The sequence below is a fragment of the Wasmannia auropunctata genome, unplaced genomic scaffold, assembly GCF_000956235.1.
Source record: "Wasmannia auropunctata unplaced genomic scaffold, wasmannia.A_1.0 LD336001.1, whole genome shotgun sequence".
In the NCBI taxonomy this organism is placed as follows: Eukaryota; Metazoa; Arthropoda; class Insecta; order Hymenoptera; family Formicidae; genus Wasmannia; species Wasmannia auropunctata.
In genome coordinates, this window is record NW_012026889.1 from 1,234,263 (window position 1) to 1,249,034 (window position 14,772).

Consider the following 14,772-nt stretch of genomic DNA (forward strand, 5'->3'; position numbering starts at 1 on the left):
CGTGTGCTCTTCCGATTCGTTAACGATTGCAAATTTTGCAAAATGGTAGAGGACTTTTCGATCCAGTTTAATCTGCTCTACCAGCCCACGAGATATTATCCGGTTATTACCGGACACCCTGTATATATATGTACATATATAATTGTCTTGTTAAGATTAGTTATTACCAATCTCGTCCAGTTGTTTCCTGTTACACTCGCTCGAACTATAATGAGCGGAGGAAAAAAGATTTAGTGCACCCATTATCGATGTGCGACCGGTTTTTACGTGTTAACGCGGTGAGACGAATAAGCCCGACATAGTTGTAGCTCGCTCGTGGAAAAAGACTTAGCGCTTTAGAAGAACGATATACACGGTGAAACCCCATGGCCGGCTCTATCGCAGATACGCTCGCCTTATTTCGAGTGGCACGAAAAAAGGTTCGCCGTGAAACTTTCGTAATATCGAGCGATCCGGAACTTTCGAAAGGAGAAGATTCCGTCCGTCCGCGCGTCGACTCCTCTCGATACGATTACAAAACCCGCGGCAAAAAACTCCCATGTATCTCTCGGCGAGAACAAGAGAGAAAGAGAGACATATATATATATACACTTTGTACGCCGATGGTTATCGCCCTGTATTTGTACTGTATTCCCGCCGGACCGAGCTCTCGGAAAATTTCTATCCCGCATGATTGCCTGGCAGGAGAGAGAAAAAAAGAGAAAGAGGGAGAGGAGAGTTAGGGGGGGGGGGAGGAGAGACCGCGAGAGATGGAACTTTTGAGATGCTTTAAACGACGTTCTGAATGTGAAAAAGAGGAAAGGCGCGAGCGCGCGCGGAAACAAGAAAATCCTATATTCGCTCGCGATGACTCTCTCGCGTGTCTTCTCTTGATTCCCTCGCGCGCGCTGATACCGCGTACTACAAGTATCCGCACTGATGTGCGCGAAACACGGCAGGAGAACGAGATACATTCAGCGAGAATAATTAATTTTGCTTCTCCCGACTCGGGGATTTAGAATTTCTCCTCGGCACGGAAGAATAAATGAATCCCTCCCGACGCGCGCTGGGCCGCCGCGCCGCGCCGCCGCGATTGGGAAATTCGTTTCGGTTTCATTTATCAGATATTTCACCAACAGCAATATCATATTTGATAAAAGTACTCGACAATATAACATATTCTTACGTTTTACTGTAACACGTTGCTCTCAATTCGCTCCGTTAATCGCTCGTATAAAGAATATTCGATCGTGATAAGACTAACTGCATTTGTAACACACTTGTCGAAAATTTTTTCTTCAAATTAAATTTTATCAGTTGTCAAGTATAATATGTTGTAAAATAAAGTGCTATCGCAATATCGCTTTGTCGCGCTTTGAACAATATTAATTTTTATTAAATTTAAGTAAATATACATAGATAAACATATTCTACATAATTATATATAATTACCTAGACGATTAAATTTAATTTTCCTTGTATGAATTTTTAATTATTACAATAATACTTGGCCAATAAAAGATTCTGTTGCGTCAAAGACCTATATGCGCATGTCACACGGTTTTTAATAAAAAGTCATTGAATATAAGGGACTATGGATCCGCATTATTTTCCCCGTGGGCAAGTACGGTTCTCTAAAATAATCGTTCGATCAAAAAGCGACGCGTACATTTTATCGCGACATTATTAATTACAGTTGCGAAATGCAGTGTCATCGAAAGAGAATATCATCCGAGCGCGCGTTCCTTTATATAAAGCCGAGAATCTTCAGAGCGTAAAAATACCAGTTATCATTTGGACTATGCAACACATCGCTTTTTCCAATGACTACGTCTCGTTAATCGTTCATGTTCCCCACTCGCGGTAATGTAAGCGCGATAATGCTTTCCGGGAATCTCTTTTTAGCGCTAACGAAATAACTAGGACTGATTGAATTACTCGACGTCTAAGAGAGATAGAGAGAACGCGCGGGAACAGGCAAACGTACCTTTCTGTTTAATGAATTTGTCTTTAAACGCGCGCTATAGCTAATTAATCGAATCAGAATCTATAATGAATAATTATCGGACTCACGATTAGCAATGAGCGTCCTAAAATTGCATTTAAATTTTCTTTTTAAAACCGACCTATTTTTAAGGTTCTCGCTTTTGTAGATTTCACAACGCCTCGAGTCCATTTTCTATTAAAAGTAACTGTTTAACTAGACATGTTTTTCCAGTTTCTTTTTCATTAGAAGTAGCTATAAGTGGAACCGGTTATTTCTGCGTATAATGAAGAATCTTTTTTTTTTTAAGCTTGCAGATGCAGAAAGAAAAGAGATGGAATAAGATTTTATCGTTACTATTAAATATATTTATTTGGAATAAACGCGTTTATTCTTCGCTTTAAAGCGTTACAAAAATTGGAGAACTTTATAACCGTCCTTCGTATAAATACGCGATGTTTAATTTTAAATAATGCGAAAATGTACGATATGTAATTTCCACAGCGTAAACTTTTATTTGCCTGCTGCTAACCGCAGGTTTATTACAATTTAATTGCTCTCCTTTTGATACGCAATTGAAGCGCGAAACAAACGTGCGCGAGAAAGAACTAATTTATTATGATAGCATTGTGGGAACAGTTTTCGACCCGATCATACCATCGCGACAGACACGGAAATTAATTCCGGCTTACAAATATTACGTCGCGATGTCAAAGAGCTCGAAATATCCTAGATTGAATTGATTACCATCCGCGAAAAACCAACAACTCATATATTTTACCAAAAACGGCGATGTACGTTCATATGTACGTGCAGCTATATTAAGTCAAAATTAAAATCATTTTACGTTTTTAAAAAGACGAAAGTATGTGTATCCGTCGCTATCAAAGAACCGTACACTTACAGATACCATAAAATTATACTCATACTCATATCCAAAGTATAAATTATGTGTACTAGATACTTTCCGTTATACCAAGGCACGCGTTTCAAGCACTTTTTTTTGCTTCAAATGTAACATTATATGTTTATAAAATTACAACAGATATTATTTAAGAAGAAATCTTGAGCAGCGCAGAAATATAAAATGTAAACAGTATCTTAAATATAATGATATATACGTGTCGAAGAGCATATAAATGTATTAATATCTTCAAAGCGAGTCTCACAAAGCATAAGCTTTTTTTATTCGTCCGCTGGCTAGTCGATTGACGTCACCAAGCAGATATATACCTAAAACGATGATCGTGTCTCGACGTGTAGGGCGGAGTTCGAGCCCGATGACAAGCGATATTTCGGGCATTCAAAAGGGAAGCGGAGGGGGAGGAGGAGGCGGGACGGAATTATGCCAGTATTAACCGGAATATGTGTGTTAATGTTAGTTAGGTACGCTATTGACCAAACCACCGCGGCGTGAAAAGAGAACGAGAAAAAACGACAGTGGGATTCCACGCGTTCTCGACCGTAACGATATCCACGTCTCGTTCTCAAGATGCACACCGGGTATTACCCCGGTGCGTTGCGGGTAATTATGTTGCCGGCGTACAGAGGGGCGGCCAGGTGCTAAGGTCGTTAAACCCGGACATCCTGCGTTCTAAAAACGCGACAGGCCTCTCTCTAATTGCACAAGTAATAATACGATTTGACGTTCCCGACGCTCTCGCAACGCGGGTTCTCGAATTTGATGCCGGTTGCTTGGGAATCGACGCCTGCGAAATGCATGCGTATCGTCCCGTCGCATCAAGACCGCTCGAGTCAAAGGCGGCTCGCTCTGCGGAGGAGGACGAGAAAACGATTTCTCTCCGGTAAAACTCCCGCTTTTTTTTTCGTGCAGCTTCTCGTAATATAATTAAGCCTCGAATTACGATTCTGTCAAAGTAAAGTCCGCTTGAAAATGAATCGAATAAATTTTCTTCTGTAACTCGATCCTCGAAGAGAGCAAGAATCCTTTCGTATAGGCGTCAGACGAGGGATTAGAGTGTCCTCCAAGAGAGACACGCAAGATACGGGGCAATGACGAGGAAATGATGAGATCCTACCAGCGATGTTACCTGTCCGAATATCCGTCCGAAACCGAACGAGAGCCGTACGTTGCCGAGAAGCTCCCGCACGTGCGCTAATAGGATTTTACGAGCGACGCGCGTGGCGAAGGAGAGATCGTTTCGCGAAATTAACACTCGTCGGAGCGAGTGAACTCGTAAAAAAGTATAATCGATATTTTCGTACGGGCGCACGAGGTACTTTACCCCGACGGTCCTCTCTCTCTCTCTCTTCATCCCTTTCCCCGCCCCTCTTCTCTCGCTATACATATACACTCGTCGTTTCTCACTCACTCGCTGACTCACTTCTCATTCACGACATTCATTCCGTCCTCTTTATCTCCCTCGTCTCGTCTCTATTCGACTATTTTACTCTACCCGCTCTCTGATGAAGTATAATCTTCCCCTCTGGGAGTCCTACCTTTTAAGGACTGCTACGTGAATCACATTGTTCGCCCTATGCTACGTATAAACACGAACACACCCCTTTAACCCTCCCCTCCCCCCTCTCGCTCTACACGCGGCTGACAGGGTGCAGCGCAAGAGATTAATTTGTTTTTACTCGTACCTATGCACGCTAATATTTATCGGGGCTTAATATTTTACATTAGACCACCGGCCGTTTCGCGCACACGTTCCACTTTGCGCCGCGGCCACGCTCGCATCAACGTTCATTTACATTTACGCGACACGTGTGCGTCCGGTACGTTCGCGACGTTTTGTTCCGCGCCGCGACGCCACCGATGCGAAAAATCGGGATGGGCCATTAGTGCGCGAGGAGAAAAAAAAAGGTACTCCGCGAAAATCATAAACCGAAAGTTGCAAGAGCGTTGCATGTTTCGAAAAAAGAGAGGAGAAACGATCGCAGTTTTGAATAAACTAACAAAGAGAAACTGCAGCATGCAAGTGATACAAAAACAGATTTCATGCTCACCGAGATCTATCATGAAATCGAAAATATCTCTTGCGCATCACGTGCGGATTTAATTAAATTGGCTGGATTTTAAAGTTTAAGGAATGCCAAATGTTTATTTCTGTTACACACATTTTTATTTGGGAGCAGTACACAATAAAATATAGACCGAAATTGCACTTCTAACTCTACGTACTACACGTAATTAGAGAATAGAATGAGTTCTGCTTCTCTCGTGCAATAAAAAAAAATACAGTACAAAGTTATAAACGTAGAAATTAAAAGTAGATGAAAGATAGAATAGCGCGCTGTGTGGAGGAAGTAGGTTATTTTAAAACGCAAAATGTAAATGTATAGAGGATTATAAAAATTTCTTGCGGCTATATAATTTTATAATCCGGCTCCAAAGAGTTTTGCAATTTTAACGTTGCAGTTTCAATTACCTGGATATATAATAAATTGCCAGAAATAATGAAAAGCACTTCGAGAATCAAGAGAGGAAAAAAAAGATCTTTGGCAAACTCATCGACGAATTCGTCGTTAAAATAAAAATCGATGATTTTGAGTTGTCTGCGACTATATTTATACGCTCGCCGTGATATTTTGAGGATCCACTGAATCGTTTTTACGAAGGAGAGGCGGCGCGAATTTCAGAAAATGTTGAAGAACAATTTTCTTCACGTGCAGACGGAAAGTGCGTGAACGCAGCGCGCGCCGGATATCCGACGCATCGGTATTTACGCATACTTCGGAGTTCGTTCGCTCTAAAACGCACGGCCTGGCGCAAAAGACTCGGCGGCGGCGCGCGTTTTCTTGCTCGTTAAACTCGCCGGGCGTGACGCGCGGCAAAACAGCGAGATCCGCGTGCATTATTAGAAAATCCGCGCGTGACTTACGCGCGGCAGATAAGAAATTTTCTTGCGCCATCGCGGATACGCAAGACGAAAGAGATTTATCCCGTACCCGGTGAGATTAAAGCGGACTAATAAAGAGCACAGATCGGAGATTGTCATGCTGATAGCGCTGACAGTTTGATGTAAATGCATGCAACCTTCTTAGGTAAAATTGGTAGAAGGTAGATTCTACAGTGATTACTGCGTGGTAAATGCTTAAAGATATAATAAAAAGCTGTGGGTCTGGGAAACAACACTTGATTTCAGATAGTCTTATTTGTGCTCTGACATATTATTTTACTTTTCGTTGTTCATTTTACTTTTATCTTTAGATCTTTTATCTTCATTATGTTTGGATCTATATACATATACACACACACAAAATGCATATATATATATATATATATGTATGTATGTATGTATTTTTTTTATATATGTTTACATATATAAAAAATATCAAATGTTATCATATAATGTTATTTTATCATTAAAAATTATGCGCTTTTTTGCAGTTATCACAATTTCAACAATAATATCTTATTAATTATATTATGTTATTAAGAAACATACCGAAAACTAATGAAAGATAATACGATACGAAAGCTAATCGTAAAAGTATGAAAATACAGTTGAAATATATTTTTTCGCAGAACACATGCGGCAATGCAAATAAATATAATATGCACGCGCGTGTGCGATGTATGTCGATCTTGCTTGTCCTATTCAAGCATATGTAAGAAGAATATTGTGTTATTCTTTTCTCTCCACATTTCCGGTCTCTTCCCTGTCTTCATTCATCTCCCCCTCCTTTTCCCTCTTTTTGTTATTCACTTGCTTGTGGAAGTGACAATAAAAATTCAAAAATATTGATCCCCACTTTTCACCACGGCCTTCATGGCCACGGCCTTCGGGATCTGTTCGAAATTCTCGAGTCGCAGCCACATCGACAGCTGTTACACGATGCACGCGGCCGCGAATTTTTAAATCGGAGATCCGGAAACGGGGAGTTGTGGCGGCGGTTACGTTTGCCAAGACCGTAACATCGGGTATCCAACCCTCGGCGGCACGGGAACTCGTTTCTCGCCGCCGTCTCGAAACTCCCGGGATAAAAATACACCGCGTATATAAATGTTATTACATAATTCCAGGAAATCGAAGTTCGAGATGCCGTCTAACAACCTTCCACAAACGCGATTTCGCGACTTCGGTCGAAATTTCTTAAAGCGAGTTACCCGCGTATCGATCCTGCAATTTTGTGCATGCGGAAGTACCATCGCGGCGGTCGTTTTCCGCCTTTCCTGCCTTCCACCGCGAAATTACGCGGAGAGATAAATTTGGAAACCAAAATTATGCAGACACGCACACATACACACACACACACACACACAACTCTCTCTTGAACATCCTCATTCGATTGAAAAAGCTTCCTCCATTATTTTTATTTCTTTATTTGAAATACGGGAATTCCCGAAACGGGTTAACCATTCATTTCACACTCCTTCGTTCTCACAACCTTCAATTCTCCACATCAACCTCTTTTAAAACTGAGACATATACGGGTTGAGGGTCGGAACCTGCCCGACTACGAGTCGACCGCTCTCACAGTCAAGCGTCACATTATTTTTTTTATCTTTTTTTTTTCGAAGTTACATTTTAACACGAAGACATTCGTTAACGACCTTTCCTCTTTATCAGCTTTTTATCAGCACCTGTTTTCGCCACGTTAATTTTTTCCAGTGACAAATATACGATCCCTCGAAAAGTGTCACTCGTTATCCAGACGCGGATCCCGCCTGCCGGGTTTGCGTTAATTTTAGTTTTGTCTTTCGTCGCGCTAGAGACGCATACATAGTACGGTGAACTTTCTACGACAAAGATACGATCGGTATTTTTTTTTTCAAATGAAAATCGCGAGTATTACATTATTTATAGAATTATGTAAGACCGTTTTTTTCCCCCAGACCGATTTACGAGTGCATGAATACGCGAGATCTTTCTCTCTATTTCTTTTATCTGAATTCCCGTCGCGGATCTGTCATCGTCGTTAAACACGACCAATCATTCTCGTTCGATACTCGAATCTTAGGTCGTCTTCGAGTCCCCTCATTTCCGTTGTCGATGATGACATAGTTGAACTGTGTGTTTTTCCGTTTCGTAATACAATGTAAATCGAGATTACTTAATATTAATTAAAAATCTTCATATTTTTTAAATTGTAAATTAATTGTAATTTAATGTTTCGTATTAAAAAATCTCCCAGTCAATATTAATTATCTTTATAATTAAGCGTTAAAGTAAATATCTATTAGAGCAAAATCCAGAAATTAATTTAATATTTTACTACTTTTTCTCATTTATGAAACTCAATTCTCAAAAAGCACCTTATTTTGATTTAAAAAAAATTATAATCTGATATATATAATTATTCTGTTTCTTTTTATTGCCACTTTGACATTTTCACGAAGGGAGAATCGATTGCAGAACTCGGGCGAACAATCCATACTTGAAGAAAACAATAAGAACACGCTGTATTAGAGTGACACGTTCATCGCGGTTAGACAATCGCTCGCGAAAACGATTTTTACAAAGCTCCGAGACGAGCTCTGGGAAGGATCGGCGCCTTAAAAAACGCAGGTTCGTTAAGTTTCTTGTCTCGATCCCACCCGCGCGTCAGACACAAAAAGGGTATCCCTTTTTCTTCCATCCTGCCTTTCCTTTCTCTATTCTTTGCCGCTTCGCGCGTTCCCTCTCTCTCTCTCTTTCTGTCGCTCTCTTCCTTTTTCTTCCTTCCACTGGCACTGTCGTTCGTTCGCTAGAAACGGGAAACGCCTAAACTATCGATCGAATTACGTAACTGCAGGCGGGGGCCAGTAATCTCGTTTTTATAACGAACTTCGCCGCGCAAGTGAAATGTCCCTGGGATCGTTATAGACGTTATGAATTATGGCTTTTCTGAACGTTCGAAAGCGCGGCTTTTAGCAGGGAGTGTTGATGTCGATACTGAGTACCGACAAGTAATTACGATCGGTAATTACAGCGATATCGTGGATCTTGACTTATGAGAATTAGTACTTGGAAAATAGTGCGGAATAACTAGTTTCGATTATTTTATTACTAGTTAAAGATAATCTTTTTTCGCTGCGTGTTCACAGAGAGTTTACATATCGAGTTTACATATCTATTTCAGTCGCGTCTCTGAATAATTTTTTTTCTTTCATTAAATATTGTTGCAATTTTCTTCTAATGCCGTTTCGTAGCATAGCCGTTTCACATTTCACAATCAAACAGTTTTACAACGAAGAACGAGATTATTTGTACTGTACTCTTTAACTTCCCGCGATGCGTTACTTTTCTTGGAGCATCCGATATTAATCGATATATTTACAGATTTTGATATCAATGCCTCTCATTCTTCGCTTGGCGCGCGGAATTTCCCGTTCCGCGATAACACATCGTGTTTCGCTTATCTCGCGAGCGCCTTCGAGAACTTTCCGAGTTTTCTGAACTTGCTGATTCGCGAAGATCGGAATAATCCGCGGAAGATGGAAATTCCGAAAAACCCGCGCTACGATAAGTGTAACCCGCGCTTGACTCTACGCCACACATTATAGAATCGATTTTCCGGAATATGCAAAATAATGGAGCATTACTTATTCGATGTCTGAAACAGATAACGTAATCTAAAGTGCAAAATGTGAATAATATAAAAATATTCTTTCTCTCGACGTGGAAATAGTTACAGCTATATATATATTTTTTTTATATATCAAGATTTCCGATACAAAATGGTAAAAATGTTGTTTTTATGCGAAAGTCGCTTAATTGTAAAAATCGTAAAGATTAAAATTTCAGAGTATCAGCGTGATTTTTCGCAAATACCGATTCGCCTCGCATCGACGTTTGCGCCGCGGGCAATACTCGTCATTACGACCCCGCCCGCCCCCGTCCATCCTCTCTCGCGATACGCTTTTATATCGATTCATATAAATAACTGGAATAATGTCCGGTCGAATAAATATTTATTGCGCGCCATTACGAATGTAAATTTCCGTCGGTATTCCGCGTTTTCGCTGCCGCATTTCGCCGTAAAGCGTCTTGGGATCGATCGCGCGCCTGTCATGCTTCCGCGTTCGCTGAAAAAAAAAGAAAAACAAGAAAGAAGCGACGGCGGGAAGCGCGGAGGGAAGAGCGGCTTGGGGGAAGAGACCGACGAGGGAGATCGACAAATTTGACGAAGCACCCCTTTTCCGCGCAGGCAGGGTCGTTCTCTCCGCCGGTTTCTTCCATTTATATTTCTTTTTTTTTTTACTCTTGACGAAAGACGAAGCGCCGTTATGCACGATAAAAAGTTTAATGTCAGAAGACGTCGCGGACGGCGGGAGGGTTGAACGGGAGGAGGGAGGAAGCCGGTGACGAGGAGAGGGAGAGGGAGAAGGGGGAGGGGGTGGGGGGTGAAAGTGCCCGAGGATCGTAATGACTCGATATGAAACCCGGGCAGTGCAATTTCTTTCTTCTTCTGCCCTTTCCTCCCGCCCCTCGCTCGTCTCCGACGTCTTCCTCTTTTTTCATCGTAGTATTTCCCCATAAAAGCGCCCCGGCATAATAAAAAGCGTTATATAGCTGGCACTGAAAAGTAACGCGTCTATGCGTCTCTCTTTCCCTCCCGCCACCACCCTCCCACACCCTCGCCCGCCCGTCCGCGAGACAGTCTTTACGGCCTTATTTGCGGAGACGTAAAAATCGCGAAAATCAATACGGAACTTCTAACATTAAATATTCAGACTATTGACTGGGCGGGGCCGAGTCAGACACTAGTCGTTCGCGGTCCCCCTCCCATGGTCCTCCCCCTCGTCCTCGCGACGGAATGAAAAAAATTAGTGGGACTAAGGCTCGATGGATTAACGAGGAGAGGACAGGGGACGAATATGCGAAAGAAAATAAAAGGGTGGAACGCGACATGAAAGAAAAAAAAATGCATGTCCTAATACAAGTTAAAAACGTTGTGTAATAAAAGGAAAACCTCCATCTCTGTCAGAAAGAGGATCAAATGGAATCGCTAATGTGTGTCTATTGTTATACCGACATCATTATCCAGCTGGAAAAAAGGAGCGTGTCATTTGAAATTGAAAAAGATAAGGGGAAAAATATGTATTATTCTCTCGCGCGTTGAAATAAAATTTATAGAGAATATATACTCGACTACGATAATGATTACGTGTTCTCCAAAATTGGTGTATAGTTGGAAATTTCGTCACGGCTTAAAAAACTCCCGGTGTCGTTATATTTTTCCTCTCTAACGACGGTAGCGCGCTATTAGCGGGGGTGGGGAGGGGGGAAGGGACATCGCGAAAGAAACTCGCGCAAACTGTCCGGAAATTCCCACGACATTCGCGTTCGCGCGCGAGGGTCTCGTACCAATTTACCTATTCCCGTTCCGTGTTACACACGGCAATACGCGCGCGGCGACATCGGCCAATTAGCATACAAAAGAGGTGCAATTAATCGAAGGTTGCAACGACAACAACAGCGGCAACGCGTACGGTTGAATAAGATCCAAATGATCGCCCGGAGCGTTCGAAACATAAAAAGTCGATCGTGACGGAAAACGGAAAAATTCCTGCACTCGGCCACTCGGAGACTCGAGTCCGCGAACGAAACGGCAACACGGGGGGGTCTCCCACGGTGAGAACGCTCGATATTCTCTGTCGAGAGATAATCCCGCGATCTGGAAAAAAAAATTACGAAGATAGATATTCGGAAAATTAATGTCGTGATACGCCGCTCTAGAAATCGAGGTATTACAAATCCATCGATCAAAAAATCGCACTACCACTTTGTATAAATTTTCATCGGAGGCGGAAAGTGTCCGCTCTCGGAAGGGTTATAAACGATATGCCACGTCGCGAACGAAGAATTCTTAAAGGAGGAGAGACCTCATTGACTTTCATGCCAGATATTTACGTTGAGAGGAGGCCGGGAAGGGGAGGGGCGGCGGTCTTGCAAAAATCCCCTGAATGTGCAGACAGGAATTCATATTTTATCGGTTGACGCGCGCTCGATCCATACATTACGTTGGTACGCTCGTTACGCGCGTCAATACGACTTCCCGGACAATTCCATTTCGCCGGTAATTAATAATGATCGACGCGTCGCCACCGCCGCCGTCGCCGTTGTCGTGTGCGGATCGGCGTTGCGCGCGCGTGTCCTTACTTGCCGAAGCGAATAAATTGGATCGTGTTACGTAACGTGAGACTAAAGTGACGTTTACCGCGAGCTGCAGAAAAAAGGGAAAAAAAAAACAGATAGTGTTACACGTGTTTCTCTGTGCTAATTATAAATTCGACAAATTGCCTGTGATTCCAATTCCCGGCGTCACGTCCAGTGTCAATTAATGCAAATTAATCAGGGAACATTGAAACTGAAGCTTATACAACGACTTTTCTGATTAATAAACGATACTGCAACATTTATGCGTGCCCGCGGTAACGAAGTTACCTTCGCGCCGATGAAATTCGACGCAATGCTACGCGCGCGGCAGCCGTATGCCGCGGCGCGACCGCGCGCGGTAACACCGCGGAAAGTCCTACGAAATGTCGTTTAGTTTGCACATTGTTGCATGCATGTAGCCGCGCTACAATCAACCGTCGGCTGCTATGATTAAATTTGGATAACGTAACTAACGGCGGAATCAGTTTGACCTCGGTAAATAAATAGCGTAATAATATCGTAGATTGGAAAGCAAATGCATTTTTCATTAACCGCCTGCTGCACGTTGAGTGCGGAATATTACGAATGCGCATGTGGTTTCGTATATACGGAGCGTTAAAGAGGGAGGCAAAAAAGGAAGGTGTACGAACGATAGTGCAGCATCCTTTTCCCTCGCGTTCCGTGAAGCTTATCTCCGTCGGGTTTTTAGATTTGACTCGGTCGCAATTAACCCGCGCCGTTATCGATGTGTCCGACGTGCAACGTGCGGTTATACTCATAATATACGTGCATGTAGATCGCGGGCTCCTTTACTACGCGCGCGCATTTATTTACACGACTCCTTTCGCGCTCTCCCACAGATAAAATCACCGCATAAATGATTAACAATTGCGCATGTTCGCATGTTCGCAGGTTGTACTGTCGGCGTGTAGCACATACTTCGACACGATCCTATCGCAGTACGAGGAGAAGGACCCCATCGTCATCATGCGTGACGTCAAATTCTCGGACATCAAAGTGCTGGTCGAGTTTATGTACAAGGGAGAGATCAACATCGATCACGTGAGTGTTGTTGCAACTTCCCGTAAATGATTTTCTTTCGCGCGACGGATTTTCGTATCGATTCTGCGCGAGCAATTTCGCTTGAGAAATTTATTTCAGAGAGAAAATTGAAGGAGGGATGTCATTTCTCAGATTATCATATTTAATGGAAATATGAAAAATGAGAGAGAAAGAGAGAGAATGAAAAATGAAATAGAAAAGGCTGAAATAGTAAACGGAAACGGAGAGTAGTAGAGCGAGAGAGAGATATTCAGTTAGATTGTTTCAAATTAAGTTAGCTGTAAGATAAATTGCGAATGTAAGTATAAGCCAGGATAAGCTTGATTGTAAATAGAAATAAGCGAATGTGACGCGAAAGTCTTGCAACTTCATTGGAAATCAATAAAAATACAGAAATAATGAAAGTTTGCGAAGCAATTATATCCCGAAATAAATCGTGCGAATATCTACTCGTACAAAAATTACAATGGAATTCCTAAGAGGTATTGGCAAAGGAGACTGACGCGAAGCATAACGCTCATTCCACCTATAAGAATTAAATATTGTCGACCGTGATAATCTCTCTCTCTTTCTCTCTAAGTCATATCTTAGATATATTTTCACTTCGTGCTCATTAATGTTGCTATTTGCGGCGGGCGTTTTATTACGTCGCCGTGAAATAAAGTTAAGCAGTAAAACCCCGCCATTCTTCAGACAATAAATCCCCGCCTTCCTCAGCACTTTTCCAATAACAACAATTTCGCGTAGATAACAGCCGCCGCGCTCTGTGACAGCCATGGTTAACGAGAGAACTTTACGGTGCCTATTATCTTGCAAAAAACTAATGTCTCTCATTCGCGGCGACGACAATCGTAAGTTCGAATGCGCCGAGACGTGTTATGACAAGACCGCCGTGTGTAACATGTCAGAAATATCGATCTGTCAAGGTAAATTCCTAGTTTTAAAACAAAAAATAAGGGCATATGGTGATTCAGAAAATCGATAAGAACATACGCAGTTGTGTCCGACACTTTGACAAATTCAAAGTCGATCTTTCTCATGTGAAAATTTCGAAGCAGATCTACATAAAGATATTTTAATAAAAAATTCTAAATCTATAATTTCATAATAGAATTATAGACTTCGATAATTCTATAATAAAATTCTAAAATTCTAAAATTTTAATTAATTTAAAATGAACTCGATTTTAATAGAAAATTTTTTAAATAATTGCTAATATTTAATAAAGTGAAGATTGAAAAAAATAGCTATAGAAACGTTATTTTTTGCTGAGAAAAATCAATTGTTGATTGCGTGATTAAGATAATAATAGTGATATATTATTTATTCTTCACTTACAATATTATGTATCTACTTATAAAATAACAAGAATCGGTAACCGTACAGTTCATATCATACATTTCGCTAATTGTTTTCTCGTAATCCTTGAGACTTTTTAGTCGTGGATTAAAGAGAGCCTGTGCGCTTGGAGAATATAATAACAAATGAATAATCCACGAAAATCCATTTATATTTATACTATTGCACCGCTCCTTGCATCTGGTTTTATTAATGAGAACGGAGCGAGCCGTTCCAGCATCTTGTTTGCTGATATTATTACGTTTTCAATTTTTCGAGATTGCCCGGAGTACATATTTAAGGAAGAAAATACGTTCTCCCGGAGATTTTTTCGAGATATCTCAAACATTTCGCCTG

The 14,772-nt window shown here is 41.5% G+C and overlaps 1 protein-coding gene across 1 annotated transcript in view; it reads left to right on the plus strand.

Moving 5' to 3' along the window:
* The window catches only part of LOC105453255 (protein bric-a-brac 1-like), an 18,578-nt gene extending 5,471 nt beyond the window's left edge, over nucleotides 1-13,107 (plus strand). The window contains exon 2 of the mRNA XM_011695047.1: nucleotides 12,928-13,107. Within this exon, the coding sequence (XP_011693349.1) occupies nucleotides 12,928-13,107 (180 nt within the window). The remainder of the gene's footprint in view (nucleotides 1-12,927) is intronic.
* Nucleotides 13,108-14,772: the final 1,665 nt, after the last annotated feature.